At 46.6% G+C, this 15,262-nt stretch overlaps 1 protein-coding gene across 2 annotated transcripts in view; it reads right to left on the bottom strand.

The window, feature by feature from the left end:
- The window catches only part of PRRX1 (paired related homeobox 1), a 72,399-nt gene extending 57,912 nt beyond the window's left edge, over positions 1-14,487 (bottom strand). Inside the window, exon 1 of one of the 2 annotated variants that reach the window (XM_036856561.1) lies at positions 13,201-14,487. In XM_036856561.1, coding sequence (XP_036712456.1) covers positions 13,201-13,441 — 241 coding nt within the window. In that variant the 5' untranslated portion in view covers positions 13,442-14,487. The remainder of the gene's footprint in view (positions 1-13,200) is intronic. The other variant, XM_036856568.1, reaches the window with a different exon arrangement.
- Positions 14,488-15,262: the final 775 nt, after the last annotated feature.

Genomic DNA, 15,262 nt, shown 5'->3' with positions numbered 1-15,262 from the left:
GACTCCTGGCTCTGCCAGGAACTTATGGTGTGGTCTTAGGAGTGTCATTAAAAATCCTAAGGCATCAGCTCTGAACTGTAGATCAAAAATGGATGTCTCCCAGGTCACTTGGTAAGTGACATGCTGTAAGACTGTGACTTTTGGAGGATGGGAATATTCCTAATTTCAGTGACATTAAATGACCTCCAGCATGGATTGGGAAACCATATTGAATACATAACTGAGCCTGAACTTGTCAGAGAGGTTGTAGAATTGGAGAACAGGGAAAGGCCAAGCATTCAGGGTCTTTGTTTACATCATCTCATCATTCCAAACAATAAACCTGTGTGATAGATATTAATGTGTCAGTTTTTTAGATGAGAAAATCAAGACCCAGAGACTTGTTTAAAGTCAACCAGTAAGTAAATTGCAGACCTATCATTTAACATGGATTTGTCTAAAAACAAAGTAAAATGCTTTGAACCTCCTAGTGCCCCTAAATCTAAATTAAGTATTCTTGCTTTTGAGAACTGGATATAAATGTATTGAAATACATTCTTGTTTTTGATCTTTATTTGATAACTTAATTTAGAAAAGCCTCCATTTGATTCCTTATGGTATACTAATGTACATAAATTTAGCCCTTTATTTCTCAAATATTTTCACAAATGCAATATCTTTTTGGCCTGCTACATTCCCATGAGGAAGATAGGCACAGTTTATAATGAAGTTATATGCCCAGTTTATAACGAAGAATAAGAGCCAGAGGAATTAAAAGAGATTTGTGCAGCATGGCAGTGTGTCATGAAGTGGCATGCTGGGGTCCCTCTTCCTAACTCAGTGTTGTTTCTCTAGATAATAATGTATCTAGAAGAATCTGGTTGACATCAAAGGTGGTGGGATACAATGAAAAAAATTAAAATGGGATCAGAAGAGATTCCTGATCAAGATTTAAGTCACTCAACAGTAGCTCACTAAAATTCTCCAAGCCACAGTTTTCTTATCTGTAAAATAAAAATAATTATGCTACCCCTACCTGCTTCTTAGAATTGCCTTTATAAAACATAATAGCAGTGGCACATGTTCTTAGAGTTTGTGAAGCAGTTTCACATTTTATCTCACTTTATCATTCCTATTATTAATGTTATTAATCCTTTAAGACAAGTAAGTCATCAATTTATACAAGTAATAAGGGAAAAGAATTAAGCAAACCAGCAGCCTGAGTATATTAATTCAGTTTAAACAATTGTACTTTTAAGGCCTACCCAAGCACAGCTGGAATTTCCTGGCTGTTCAAGGTAGCCCTGAATCTTCAAACACACACACACACACAAAAAAGAAAAATCCAAAACAGTGCAGACAACAGATATTCTCATCACCCTGAGAAAGAAGAATGTTAGGGTAAGGGAAAAAATACATAAATTTAAATAACACTTCATATATTCTGAGTAAAAAATGATCACACGCGGAAAAGTCTCTTCTTCCCTGAGGGAAGCTAGAACAGACTCAATAACAGTCAAACATGCAGTAATATTATTTTCTTCTTCTCTTGTCAAAAGGGATTCAGCCTTTGAAATATATGTAGCGAAACTGCAGATTTCAGTTTCATGATTAATGAACCAAACTACGTTTTATTTCTTAAATGTGTTAAGGATTCATCCTGTGTTCTCCCCTCGAACTTGAGGATTAGAGCAGCTGAACAGCACATCTGGTTATAGGCAAAGAGCTCTCTGGGTGGTTCTCCTTCTTTCCTCCTTTAAAACTAGGCAATGTGGGAAACTGCAGAAACTTTTATTGGGGAAGAGTGATTTTTAATCCTCAAAAATGATGATTACTCTCCCTGTTTCCCCCTTTTTCATGAGAAAGAGAAGGATTAATTATTTAGCTATATCTAATTCATAATTTTAAAATTTTGTTCTGCATGATGTTATATCACTTGTTAATACTTTCCCTAAAGAAAATATTTGCATTCATCAGGCAAATGTTTCAGCATCATTTTGCCTGGGAATGATTTTTACATAGACTTCATAATAACAATTTATATTTTCTCTGCAATTATCACTTTAAATAAGGGCTGGGGGACTGCAGACTTTCATATCTGGATAAATGCATTGTCTTTGATTTTTCTAAGTGCTTCGTCTTCTGTCAGAACACACTACCGTGTCCTGGAATATGTTGCTATCCAACCCAATCATCACTCTACAGGGTACAGGGAAATATATGTCATTTTCCTCCTCTTTTTTCTACAAAAGCATGTATGAGTCTTAAAACATTTAATAAAAGAAAATTCAAGATCCAGGGATCTACAATAATAGAAAATTTTCAGTCCCTTAAGATATTTTCTTCTCAACTTGCTTTGTGGCACTTTTCTTACTAAATCATGCAAAAATGATTTTTTTTGAGCAGTAACTCTCCAACTGTGGTCTTGGAATGTCCTTTAGGTATTAGGCAGGCTTTTCCAATTTCAAAAGGAGACATGTGCTCATGTCTAGGGAAGGTTCCCAGCTAGAACAAGCAGAAAAGAAAAAGAAACTGTTTACTCTGAAGGTCTTTACTGCTGGAAATGTACCCACTGGAACTTGAGAACGCTGGGAAATAACTGTGATGTCACAGCTCTCATCATCCTTGGAGAACTTTTGTTTGTTGTTTGTGTGTTTGTTTAACTTTTCTGATGAAAGCAAGTGGGTTCAACGTGTGTGTGTTTTCTTAATTTGGCGGAAACACAGTCTTTGAAAAATTAAGAAAAATCAGCCATCACGAATGTTGTACATGGGCTTCCCTGGTGGCGCAGTGGTTAAGAATCCGCCTACCAATGCAGGGGACACAGGTACAAACCCTGGTCTGGGAAGATCCCAAATGCCGTGGAGCAATTAAGCCCGTGTGCCACAACTACTGAGCTTGCGCTCTAGAGCCCGTGAGCCACAACTACTGAGCCCACGCGTCACAACTACTGAAGGCCACGCTCCACAACAAGAGAAGCCACCGCAATGAGAAGCCCGCACACCACAACGAAGAGTAGCCCCCGCTCGCCGCAACTAGAGAAAGCCCGCGCGCAGCAAAGAAGACTCAACGCAGCCAAAAATAAAAATAAATAAATTTATAAAAAAAAAATGTTAATACAAACATTGTGTAAAAAATAAAAAAGAAATACTTTAACATCTAACTGTTACCTGTGTCTACCTCAGGGTGGTGAAATTTAGTTGACTTTCCCACTTAAACTTTTTAATGTAAAATAATACATTTTCTAAAATAAGCATGTATTGCACTTTGGTATTACTCATATTTTAAAAATTACTTGCATTAGAGATTGCATAAACAGAAGAATCGTACAATACCTCCCTAAAATTATCTATTTGATATATTTGCTTACTACACCTGTGGAATAAACCCCGCCCAAAAAAGTCTCTAATCTTAAGAAAATTCTCAAGGTAAATTAACAATTTAAAACATTTAGAAAAGAATTAAGCAATACCTGTAGAGGAACTGATTATTTCTACAGTAAGCATTGAGAAAAGGGATTTGCTTGGTCTAAAAGAAGCAGACAAAGAAGATGTCACAAGGAGGTGATGGAAGCAGAACCTTGAAAGGTAGCATGGGTGGGTTTGCAAAAAAGAGGCATGGAGCAAGTACATTCCAGATCAGAATCAAAGACGCAGAAAAGAGACTAGAGCACATGTACTAGCCTAACTGGCATACTAGTGAAAAGTAGGGGAATGGTTCGAATCAGCATGTGTGTGTGAATGAGCAGGTTGCTGGGGCAGAGATAAAAATATAGATTGTAAAGAGTGATTTAAAAAAAAAAAAACAGGACAAAATTTGGTCTTAAGATAGAAAAGAATGAAAAGTAATTGTGAATTCTAAAGAAGAGGAGAGCCACGATTTTTTAAAAAATATATTTGTAAAAAATGCACTAGCATTCACTCATTCATTCAACCAATATTCTTTGAAGATCTGTTATATCCACTCTGCCATCATGTACACATAGAGGAGGACAAGCATGGATGCAGGCAGACCCAATTAGTTAGGAGGCTGGCTTAGCAGTGCAGGTGAGATATCGTAAAGATTTAAAAAGGACATGCATCCAAGTGATTTTAGAAGGTAAAATTGTTGGGATTTGGAGTTGGATTGGACAGAGGCATAAAGGAAGGAGTCAAGGATGAGTCTGAAGTTTCTGAGTGTTGCACCCACATGTTTTGATACAGGAAAACAGAAAAAGTTATGAGAGGATCAGACTGGGAAAAGGAGCTCATTAGTGCCATGTTTAGGTTGTTTTTGAGGTTGAAGCATTTTGTGCTGTTCAAATGGAAATGTCCAATAGGTAGATGCATATATAGATCTGCAGCTCCAAGGGGGGGGCCTTGAAGTTATATCCTGGGAGTCATTAGTATATAGATGGTTACTAAAATGGTGAGCCTAGAGGAGATCTCCAAGGCAAAGGGTTTAGAGTGGGAAGAGGAGGGGAGGGGGCTTAGTACTTATGCTAGGTTAGAAAGGGTATCCACTAAACTTAGGGAGCTCATTCTATCACTTAATAAGCATTTACTGAGCACAGACAACAGTATGGCACCTGTCCCAGTGGTGTGTGACTGCTGTAATCCAGACCAGTATTTAGGGAAGTAGCACTGGTAGAAAATGGAAAGAAAAGTCACAATGTACATAATTATTTAGTGTCACCTCCCAGTTTGGATTAATGTTGATGTATGTCAGTGTCCAGGTATAAAGAGTTAGATTCAATGCCTGTTTCCACTAGAACTTTCAACTTCATATATTTATGAGTTACTTGAAAAAGAAGCAGAATAGTAACCAGTTTCCCAAACCTCAATCCCCAAGAAGTCTCTAACCGGCTATTATAAAATGAATCATCAGAGAGGACAAATACATGAAAATACCTAGTACATTACATATTTTGATCAAAAGCCTTCTCCTTTTCTGAGGATTCTAGAACAGCATTTAAGAGGCTTCTGTGGCCTCTAGCATCAGTTTTCTCCACAGCACACAGATCTTGGACAGCCAGTTGGGGCACAGGAAATGAATGCAAAGAAGAAAAGGATGGTGGACAAGCTCAGAAGGCCGGAACACTGACTCCCTATCACTCAACAGACCCAAGCCAGTTCTACCAAGACCTTTGCAGACTACCATGAATTTGTGTAGATAAATACAACGGCAACTTGAGAAAACATGTTCTCTGTATATATCTGAAGTGCTGGCTAGGCCTTTCACTTTGCCCATAGTCAAGCTGATTGAACTTAGCATTTCCTGGCTCAAATTTTGATTGAGTTGAGCCCCTTGGCCTTTAAGTTGTATATCTCAATCATCTTTGAAGAGATTTGGCCTCCGCATGTATATTCAGAGCACTGGAAGAGTACCCATCTGTTTTTATGCTTATTTATAACTACACCACCTTCCAGCACTGCGAGGTCCCTTAAAATATAATGACATGACTGATGATGAGAAATTAAGTGAATGGGGTGAATGTTCTTACTCTCAGACAAACGTTTGTGGGAAAGCAATTTCCCTTCCAGTTCTGGCCTCATGCTTCTGTTTCTAGTGAACACCCAAGCTCAAGATTATCTTGGAAGGTATGTATAAACTACCATCGATGCTAAGAAGACAAAATATTCATTCTGTCCGTTTGTTGTTCCCAGCATTGCCTTGTCCTGTTGACCCTCCAATGTCAGGGTGAGAAACAGACCAAGAGAGAAGTAGAAGATCCCAAGATGTACAAGGGTGTATCCTCATCTGTCCTGTAAGTCTCTTGAAACTCTTGCCCAAAAAGGGAGGATCAGTGGAGGCCAGGAGTCAGATTCAGGGGTTGGAAATGGTTGTGAGTGCCCAAGTTGCAGGCACTCAAAAGACGGCGGGGGCAGCTATTGCTCTTCCTTTGAGGGGAAGAGGCTTACCCTAACCCTAGGGCCTAACTCTAAGGTGGCCAATGCTCTGCCCTATCCAAGGACTTCAGGTACTATGAGGGTTTCTGTGGCAGTTTTGCAGCATCTCACTACTACTGCCAGCTCTCCGTCTCTCAGAACTGCCCCTCTTTCTTTAAATACTTGGAGTTCATCTACAGAAATGTCTCACCCACCTCCATAAGGACAAATCTTCTCCTTCCCATTGGAACCCAGGCATCAGCCCTAGCACCCACCTATCCAGGGTCATCTAGTCCCACTCTCCTCCCGTCCCTGCCTGCTAACCCTGGAATACTGACCACCCTCATTTCAAAGTAGAGGAAGGCACAAAGCCTACCAGCTGTTTCCATGTTTCCGTTAAAACGCATGTGTAGCGTATATTTACGCAGTCCCCGCAGTGACTTCACGCTATGGATATTTCCCATCTTTTGCTACTTGTGTAGAGAGGTCTTCCAGCACGTCTCTCTCTCCTGCGGGAGTCCAAGGGTTTTTGAGGGCCGGGGTTAAGTTCCAGCCCCGACCTGGGAGGAATGCGCCCCCTTTCGGCGAGAGACAGCAAGGAGAGGTGCGTCTGGCAAGGCTCGCGAGTGCGTTCCACCTCGCCGAGAGCTGCGCCCCAGCGCCCCTGGAACTGGGAGGAAAAGGGCGGAGGTGGGGTGGCGGTTTTCGCATCTTCGTCCCGGCCAGCAGAGATGGAGAACATTAAAATCTAAGATACTGTGTCTCTATTTTACAAGTTAAAATTCTTCACTGAATTACTGAATTAATTCTCCCTCGCCCAATCTACTCCCTCCCCCACGTCTCCCGCCCCTCTTCCCCCAAATAGATGAGCGTCGAAGAGAGCCTGCAGTTCTGGCCGGGTGCGACCGCCACTCCTGCACGAGAGTTTCGGTATAGTCTCTCCTCATCCGGCAGTTAAGAGCATTTCCAATCGCTTGCAAATAACTCCCTGAAAGTAGACAAAATAGGAACCAGAGGACCTGTCCTTGTTCTTTCTTATAACTCGGGTCTTGGGGATTCAAATTAATACACATTTTTCAAATGCATTCCTCATTTGGAGCTGAGTCTGGGGAAATCAATAATGGCAAAAATGAGGCCCAAAGTTCTTGGGAATTAGAGCTCCCTCATTACGTGGTGCAGCAAAGCGACAGCTATCCAGTGCCCGAGAACTGCATTCTGGTCCTAACTCAGACCTATATAAATTCCTGTATTTGAGAACTCCGGGAACAGCAGAATCCTTGATTCTAGTTGCACTCAGACTCTTCTGAGAAGTCACTTGTGTTTGTGATTGATTTGTTCTGACGTGTTTTCTTTATTTTCTTTCATAAAATTTCCCCAACCCACCACCATTTGTGCCTTTGTTCCCCTCCCCTCCCCTGAAGTTGCTTGCCCCTGTAATCGGCTTCCCAGATATTTTTTCATCAAGAAAAGTGCTTCCAGGACAAGTGAAATGTAGTGGGGGTTTTTTTTTTTTTTGTCTTAAACCTAAAATTGATAGGCCATAATTCTCTGTACGACTACTTCCTTGAGGCTGCCTCACTAAATTAGACAAATGACAATGCCAAGAATCTACTAATATTCAGACCACGGTGGAGACTCCTTACTCAAAAACTTACGTTTGTTTGGAAAACAAACCCACTGACCCTGAAACACCGATGACTGTCCCTCCTCAGACGTCTCAGCAATGTTTCTCCGCATTTACTGATTTAATAACAAACAGCATTTAGAGAAAAGGAGTTCGTGGCAGTTTGTTGATATTATTATTACTTTTTGAGATGGTTGGTTTTTAACTGAGTGCTGTTAGCCTGCTCACCAAACTATTTGATTTTACAAGAATCTAAATTCTTGTGGATAAATAATAACGCTGTTGACATATGCATCTCCTTTGAATTGTTGAAAAGGGAGTTAAAGTGTACCAAAACTATGAGAGTGGCACTCGCCCCGCATCAAGTTAAAACCCGGAATTCGACAAGAGCGTCCAATCGGATTACAATGGCCCGCAATCACAGGTAGTTCTGTAAATGTTTGGACACGAAGTGGCAACAGGGAGTTGGCCCCTTATCCACTCTCAGGGGGACAAAAAAAAAAAAAAAAGCCTTATATCCTTTTCTACAAATACACTCCCCCGATTCCTAAAAATTGTACTTCTTATGGCTTTTGCTGACTCCATCTCTCCTAAAGGGTAAAAAATAAATACATATTCTCAGAGCCATTGAAAGTCCGCACCGCCAGGAGCGAGAGGCACGCGGGGTTCGCCGCGCACGCACAGGCGCGCACGGATTTGCAACTTCCTCGTACCCGTGTCCCTGGCGCCCCCGCGAAGGAGAGGGGTTCTCCAAGAGCTGGAGGTCTGCTTTGACTGTCGGCCCTGCTGAAGGAGGGAGCAGGTAAACAGGATATGAGAGAGGAACTGTAAAAGAAACACATCTTTTAAAAGAAAAATCAAATGGGTCTAGGGATCCTCATCGTTGAAAATCTATAGATGTCATTTAAAACCGAAAAAGGTTCCCGGAGGTAGCCGCTGACCGGAGCGGCGTTCAAAATTCGGATCTGAGCTGATCTGAGACAGTGGAGTAGGAAGATCTTGGCTCTGAAATTGCTGGGGGGTTTTCGCAGGGGGCGGGAGGGGGGTGACATCTTGTTGGTTTGGAGATGATTTATTTACTCGTGTTGTAAAATCTAAAATGACGCCCCTGGGAAGACGAAGGAACTGCAGGGACCCGTGTGACCTACTGCTCCTCGCCAGACGCCCCTACACTCTGACCTGAGCTTGCCCGGGGAAGGTTAAGGTCGCCGAGCAAAAATGCAGGTTTGCGCGACGCCCCAGGTGCGGGAAAGGCGCTCCGGAGACTTGGGCAGGGCCTCCTCAGTGAAGTGAACTGTGGAGCCAGTGACTCACTGTCTTCTAGACCTGGGGGATCTGGAGCCCCAGGGAGTATTGGCAGCCGAGGCCTCGGACTTTAGAGGCTCCCCTCCCCGAAGCTTCAAACTCCAAGCGCCCTTCGCTCCAAAGCGGGAGGGAGTCACTAGACGGTCAATTTCTCCGAAATGGTAAGAGGAGGCCATTCAGCCCCTTGCTTCTTGCACGTAAGGTAAACAGAATTCACAACCTCTTTTCTGGACTTGACATTCAACCTTGGGGACTCAGTGACCTCCCTTGATCCTGGATTTCACTGCCTCCTTTAAAGAGAAAAAAATTCCAGGCTACGCTTAAAACGGTATATTTCGTTCGCTCCCCTCGCCTGAATCGAGGCCCAAATTCAGAGTGGCGGCACCGGCTCCAGGGCCCCAGGGTGGTGCCGCATAGGAAAATTTCTTGGCGCTGTAGGTGTTGCAGATATTGAGACTCCAGAGGAGTTGATGTTCCGATATGAATTCCAAGCAGGGAGCGCCCTGGAGAACGGTCCCGCTCTCCTGGGCGTTTCTCTGGCCTACAGGAGTCGGCAGAGATGGGCCCCCGGGAATGTGGCAGGCGCATTGGGCGGGTGATTCCTTCGCGCCGCGTTTACACCTCTCCCTTTGTGACAAATCGATTTCCCCGCGCCGCTGTTCTGCATTTGCATCCCGCCGTGGCCCGCGGTCCAGCTGCGCCCGGTGCACACTTAGAACAGCCTTGTGAATGTGTGCTAGTGTGCACGCGTGTCTAATTGACTTTCCGTCTACCTTTTTATGACTACATGTGTTTCCAACAAAAGGTCTTATTAGGACAATCTGGTTTCACTAATTTAGAGGTTGGGAACGTGGAAGGCAGGCGCTTTTTTTTTTTAAGGGTTTGCAGAAGTTCAGATTAAGAAATGACAGCGGGATGCACCGTCCTCCTAGAAGTAGGTCTGCCTATTTTTATGACCTGTTTCTCTTTCCTCTCCCTGACTACCCCTGTTCTACCACCACCCCCTTCTCACTCCACACGCCCCCATTAGCCACTGGATTTCTAACCGTGTTAAAGAACCGTTTCTTTAAACACTTAAGATATTTGAACCGAGAAGTTTGAGAAATTTACTAGGCTGGGAGTATCAGTCAAAGGAGAAAGAAATCCTTCAACAGAGAGGAAAGTGGAGTGAATAAAAAAACAGGGGAGGGGGGGACAGAATTGTGGTGTGGAGTGCAGGAGATCAGCGGGAAGCCTTCACTTTGGACAGTACTTGGCCCCTCTTTGCTAAGACGGGTCTCCAGTTTGTAATTCAGAAAAATCTGCAGTATTAGTGATCTAATATTGCAAGTGTAAGTGGAGTCTGTTTTACTTCTTTCAGCTGAACAGAAAGTTTAGGAAGGACCTGTTTCTATATAGCTCTAAGAGGAAAAGGTGTCTTTTAAATGTTCCTCGTCTCTCCAAAGGAGCTTAGGAGTTCGCACTCTGGAGTAGACTCCCAGCAGGCTGCTGAGAGCGCCTGACTCTTGGTGCCCTCCTCTGTCTCTCGCGGCTGGCAGCCTAGCTCCAACCCCCCTGCCTGGAGGCTCCTCTCTTCTCTGATTCACAGTCTGACCCTCACTGCCCACAGTGGACTGGAGGCCAGCAGGACTCCACTAGTCCTGACTTCCAGGTAGCTCATGACAGCTTCCTTGGCATCTCCTGGTTGGGGCCCAAGACTAAGGACAAGGGTCCTCCTGGACACTTGCTACCACTCAACTTACCAAACCCTCTTATTCTCATCCCAGAGATGGGGAAGGAGGTTGAGGAAACTTTGCTTCTAAAAGCAACTACTATTTGTTAGAAGGATAGGCCCTGGTCATCTCCAGAAAGCAAGGCCTGTGGCGTGTGTGTGTGGGGGGGGCGGGGGGGGGGGTTGGGTGTGTGTTTTTTCTCGGCTACTTTCTCAGCCCCAGGTGTCCATCAGCTCATCCCCATCACCTCGCTCTGCATTCTGTGACCTCCTTCTGGAACTGTTTGTCTACCATTCTTCCTCAAACACCCTCTCCCCCAGAATCTGTTTCCTTTCTGGGGTCACTCCCCACTAGGCCTCCTTACTACTAGAAACTCTGTGATGTGCTCAAGTATCAAGCAGGCAGGTTCCCACAGGTGTCATCCCTTTTTCCCTCAGGACAAACGGTCCCCAACTCCTCCTGCTGCCCTTTGCCTGTCGCCAACCGCCCCGCGGTTGTCACGTGCTCAACGCAGCCTCAGCTGCGCCAGGCCTGGGTCTTGAAAGAGCCATCCCTGGGCTGCCTCCCCACCACTGCGGCCTCGCCTCAGCTTGGGGGTGCTTCCCAGCTGGGCGCCTCAGCCCGGTCTTGCTCTGTACCCACTAGGAGGCCTCCATGAACCCGAACTCCCCTCTCTTTGTGTCCACTTAAAGTCAAACGACAGGAACCGTCAGCATCTCTCCAGACCTGCCCTGCGTGGGCCCTGGGCTTGCTGTGGCCACTGACCCTGGGCCTGCTTTACACAGTCCTCCGCTTGCTTTTGGGGCAAAGCAACCCTGGCTGGCCTCCCTTGCCGCACCCTGATTTTCTATACAGCAGTTTCTTCACAATATTGTTTTCTGTTGTGGCTCCAGCCTTCAGTTCTCCGAATAGTGATAAACGTTGTGATTAATAATTAGCCATGGCAAAACAAAAAACGGCAGAATTTGCAGAATTAGTGAAGCTGGGTAATAGGCATATGGAAATTCATAATCCTATTCTGCCTACTCTTTGTATGTTTAAATATTCCCTAGTAAAGTGTTTTAAAATAATATGATTTCACAGTGCATTTTCTTGAGCTACAAGTGCCTACGCCTTCGGTGGTTGACTCATGCTGCCTGCCTGTGCTGGGCCTGAGCAGCTCCCCAGAAAGCACCAGTAACCTCAACAAGGAGGCCTCTGCGCCTAGCCATTATCGGGGACTTGGGGACACGGGTCTTCACTCCTCAGAGTTGCCCAGTTTTTCCCTAGTGTCAGGCCAGGTCAGACTCCCCATCACCCTCTGCCTCTGCGCGTAGTAGGGTGGATCTGCCCCAGTTTGCTTTTGGCTAATAAGCTCTAAGGGGAGCCCAGGCCTGGACCAAGGATGCAGGGCAAGCAGCAGGCGGCCTGCGGTAGAGATGGGCTCTCCCTGCGGCCTGTTTCAGCTTGGCCCTCCCACCACTTTGCACAGGCCTTGCTTCCAGCTGTTTCTAAGTCCCATTTGCTTTGCTATCTGTTTTCTGAGAGTCTGACCTTGGCACTGTTTTTTGAAAATCACAGAATTCCAGTGGACCCCCTGGTTCCACAGTCTCCAAGTTCCAAGACGAAATAGCAGTCAGCAAATAATGGCATGGAAAGGGATCAGCCTCATTTAAAAACTTCCAGCCAAGTTCTGACTCTAGCAACCTTGTGTAGGAAATATCCAACCCCACGTCACCTGGGATGAGGCAGGTGACAGGTCTGTTATAGACTCCAGGACGTATGGATACACTCCGAGTCACGTTTTTTGAGGTACAGCTAATAACGCGAGGTGAGATTTCCTTGGGGGCGCGATACCAATCAGGTAGGTTGCGGAAGGGAGACTATACCTGGACTTTTCTGGAAATTTGGGGGCCAGTAGGGAGAGCTCCTTCAATGCGACACAGCGCTCCGCGCTTCCCCAGCGCATCTCTCCCGTGCGGGCTCATGCGGGGCGGCAGCTCGGGTTTCACCCCTAAAGGACACTACCTTTGCTTCGCCTGAGTCTTCCCGTGTCATTCAGGCCTTTCATTCTACCGGAGGTCTCAAACCTTTATGCAGGTGTCCGCAACAGCCGGGGACAGAGAGCGGATCCGGCTTTCTAGCCGGGCGCTCCGGCGCCGCCTCTCCGGCACACCCGGCCTTCGGAGCCCGCGCGCGGTGCGCAGCCAGAGCGGCGCGGGTCTAGCTCGATTTACGCGGTGCCCTCCGCCACCTCTGTCCCGTCTGCCCTCCAACCCGCTTACGCCGCCCGGGAGAAGCCCTCCGGACTCGACTCAGCATCTTTAACCCAATGCCTTCCGAAACAAGGCGAGCTCCCCGAATTTGCACCGCTCTGGGACCCTTTTCCAGCCCAGCCCCGTCGCCCCGCAAGCGGGAAGATCTGGCAGCCGCACTCGTTCGGGACGGAGAGGCAGCGCAGTCGGCTTCGGCGAGAGTCTGCGGCGGGCAGAGTCCCTGACCCCAACCGCAGGGCCTCCCTCCAGCGTCCGCCCTGGCTCCGTCCTCCGCGGAGCCCTCCTTTTCTCATCCTTTTCCCTCTGTCTGTGACCGGCCATTCCTCCGGCCACTGCCACCAACCTCTCCTGGTTCCTGACTTTCTCCCCCTGGCCCCAGGCGGGCTCCAGCCGCCCAGCCCGGACCCCCGCCCTCGACCCGGGACACACACCCCCGCGGGCATGCGCCCCTCACTCACTGTCCTGTTGCGGGGTGTCGCTGCCGCTGGTGAGTCCCGGCGACTCCAGTAGGCTCCGGCCGGCCTCGCCCACGCTCTCGTCCGCCTGCGCCGCCACCATGTCCCCGGCTTCCTCCAGGTCTAGCAGGTGACTGACGGAGAAGTTCTTTTTCGCCTGCAGGGTGTCGAGGTTGCCCGGGCTGTCCAAGCGGCCGCCCAGCGCCGGTTGCCGCTCCAGAACGTGCCCGTAGCTGGAGGTCATGGTCTCCCCCTCCGATCCCACCCACCCCCCTCTTCCCGCTCGAATCAACACCAAACGCTGTGGGCGCGAGGGGGGAGAGGAGAAGAGTGGGGAAGAGAGGGGGGGAGTGGAGCGAGAGAGAGAGAGAGAGAGAGGGAGAGAGAGAGAGAGAGAGAAGGAGGGGAAGAACAAAAAAAAAAAGTGGAAAGAGGGCGGGGGACCCCCTTGTGTAGAGCAGAGCGTAGCAGCCTTCGACAGCCTCGGTTGCTTTCCTGAGGCCAAGTCCGGCGGGGTCCAAAGAGATAATCCACACCAAAAAATAAAATTAAAAGTCACCCTATGTGCAAGTCAGGAGAAAAAAATCCCTTCCAGCTCTCCAAAAGCGTCCACGCGCACACACTAAAAATAATAATAAGGGGGAGAGAGGAAAGGGGAGGCCAGCGGGGCGGGGGAGTTAGGCAAACAGAAGAACAGAGAAGAAGGGGTGGGAGAGAAGAATCAAAGTGGTTTTTTTTTTTTAAGGTTAAAAAAGTTATTCCCAGGCAAGAGTTCAAGCACCAACAGAAGAAGGCTTGTTCCAGCTTTAAAACATCTTCAAGAAAACGTGTTCCCCCTCTCTGCACTCCTGTGGATTCTCAGGAGTGACTAAAGTTTCAGGAGGAGAGGGTGATGTCTTGCAGATGTATTGGAGAGCAGGATTCTCACTTTACTTTTCGTAAGGAAAAAAAAAAAAAAAGGGCTCCAAGAGTCCGAAGGAGGGTGGTGGGTTTCCCCGTTCCCTTCTCCCTCTCCCCCTCTTCTTGCTGAGCTCCTTTTTCCTTCTCAGTTGGATCAAGAAGCTCTCTGGCACTTCAAAAGGCACAAACTGGCATGCAGAGGAGGCTTTGTAGGGAATACAAGAAAATTGGAGACCCCTGGGAGGGCAGATCTCGACTTAATAGGAGCCTGTAATTACGTGGCAAAGCCTTTGTGCGGTGCCTGACGTTTTACAGACCCCTTTTCTCCATCACAATCTCCTTCTTCCTCCTTTCCCTCGGACCAAAAAAACAGTCTGATTAAGAAAACCCCCTTTGCCAACTTCTGAGCAAGAAAGAAGGAGAGAGGGAGGGAGCGAGAGAGGGAGAGAGGGAGGAGGGGGGAGAAAAGGGAGGGAAAAGAAAGCGAGAGAGCCCCTTCGGATTTTTTAAGTAAAGGTCTAATTATCATTCCCCTGCAATAGTATCACGGGGAGAAAAGACAAACTGAAACCCATAGTCACTTCAAACGGGCTGATTATTTTGCTTCGGCATTAACTCCTCCAGATTTGTTTAAGATCCTGTTGGAAAATCTCATTTGCATGTTTTGATAACAGCTGCGGGGAAACTTGTTGGAAAAAATCCACAACTATCTCAATCAAATTTTCTTCTCCCTCTGCCTTTTTTTTTTTTTTTTTAACGTTTCCTGCTGTTCTAACAATTTTTGGGTGGTGGGGCTGGAAGAGCGTCTGAGAACAAGGGAGACAGCAAGCATATTAAGGCTACATTTGGCCCTGTAGAGGCAGCCTATTAAATAATGTAATAAAATGACAGGAGTGATCATAATGGAAGGCTCTCCCACGCTTCCTCCGTGGACTGAAGGCAGGTTGGGGGAGATCTAGAAGGCACTGAATCGATTCGAGTCTTTCCGCGCCGCTAGGAATCCCGGGGCCAGGCAGTAGGAAATTTACATATTTATTTAGCTGGAAGAAAGGACTCTAGGAGTTTGTCATAATTGCTCCCCTTCCCCCCACGCTGGCCAATTTCGTAACCTCTTTGGCGCGGCCAAGGTCGCTTCCCCAGGCTACGACGCTAAGCCGAGAGGGTC

The sequence above is a fragment of the Balaenoptera musculus genome, chromosome 1, assembly GCF_009873245.2.
Source record: "Balaenoptera musculus isolate JJ_BM4_2016_0621 chromosome 1, mBalMus1.pri.v3, whole genome shotgun sequence".
Lineage (NCBI taxonomy): Eukaryota > Metazoa > Chordata > Mammalia > Artiodactyla > Balaenopteridae > Balaenoptera > Balaenoptera musculus.
This window is presented reverse-complemented; position numbering and strand designations above follow the sequence as displayed.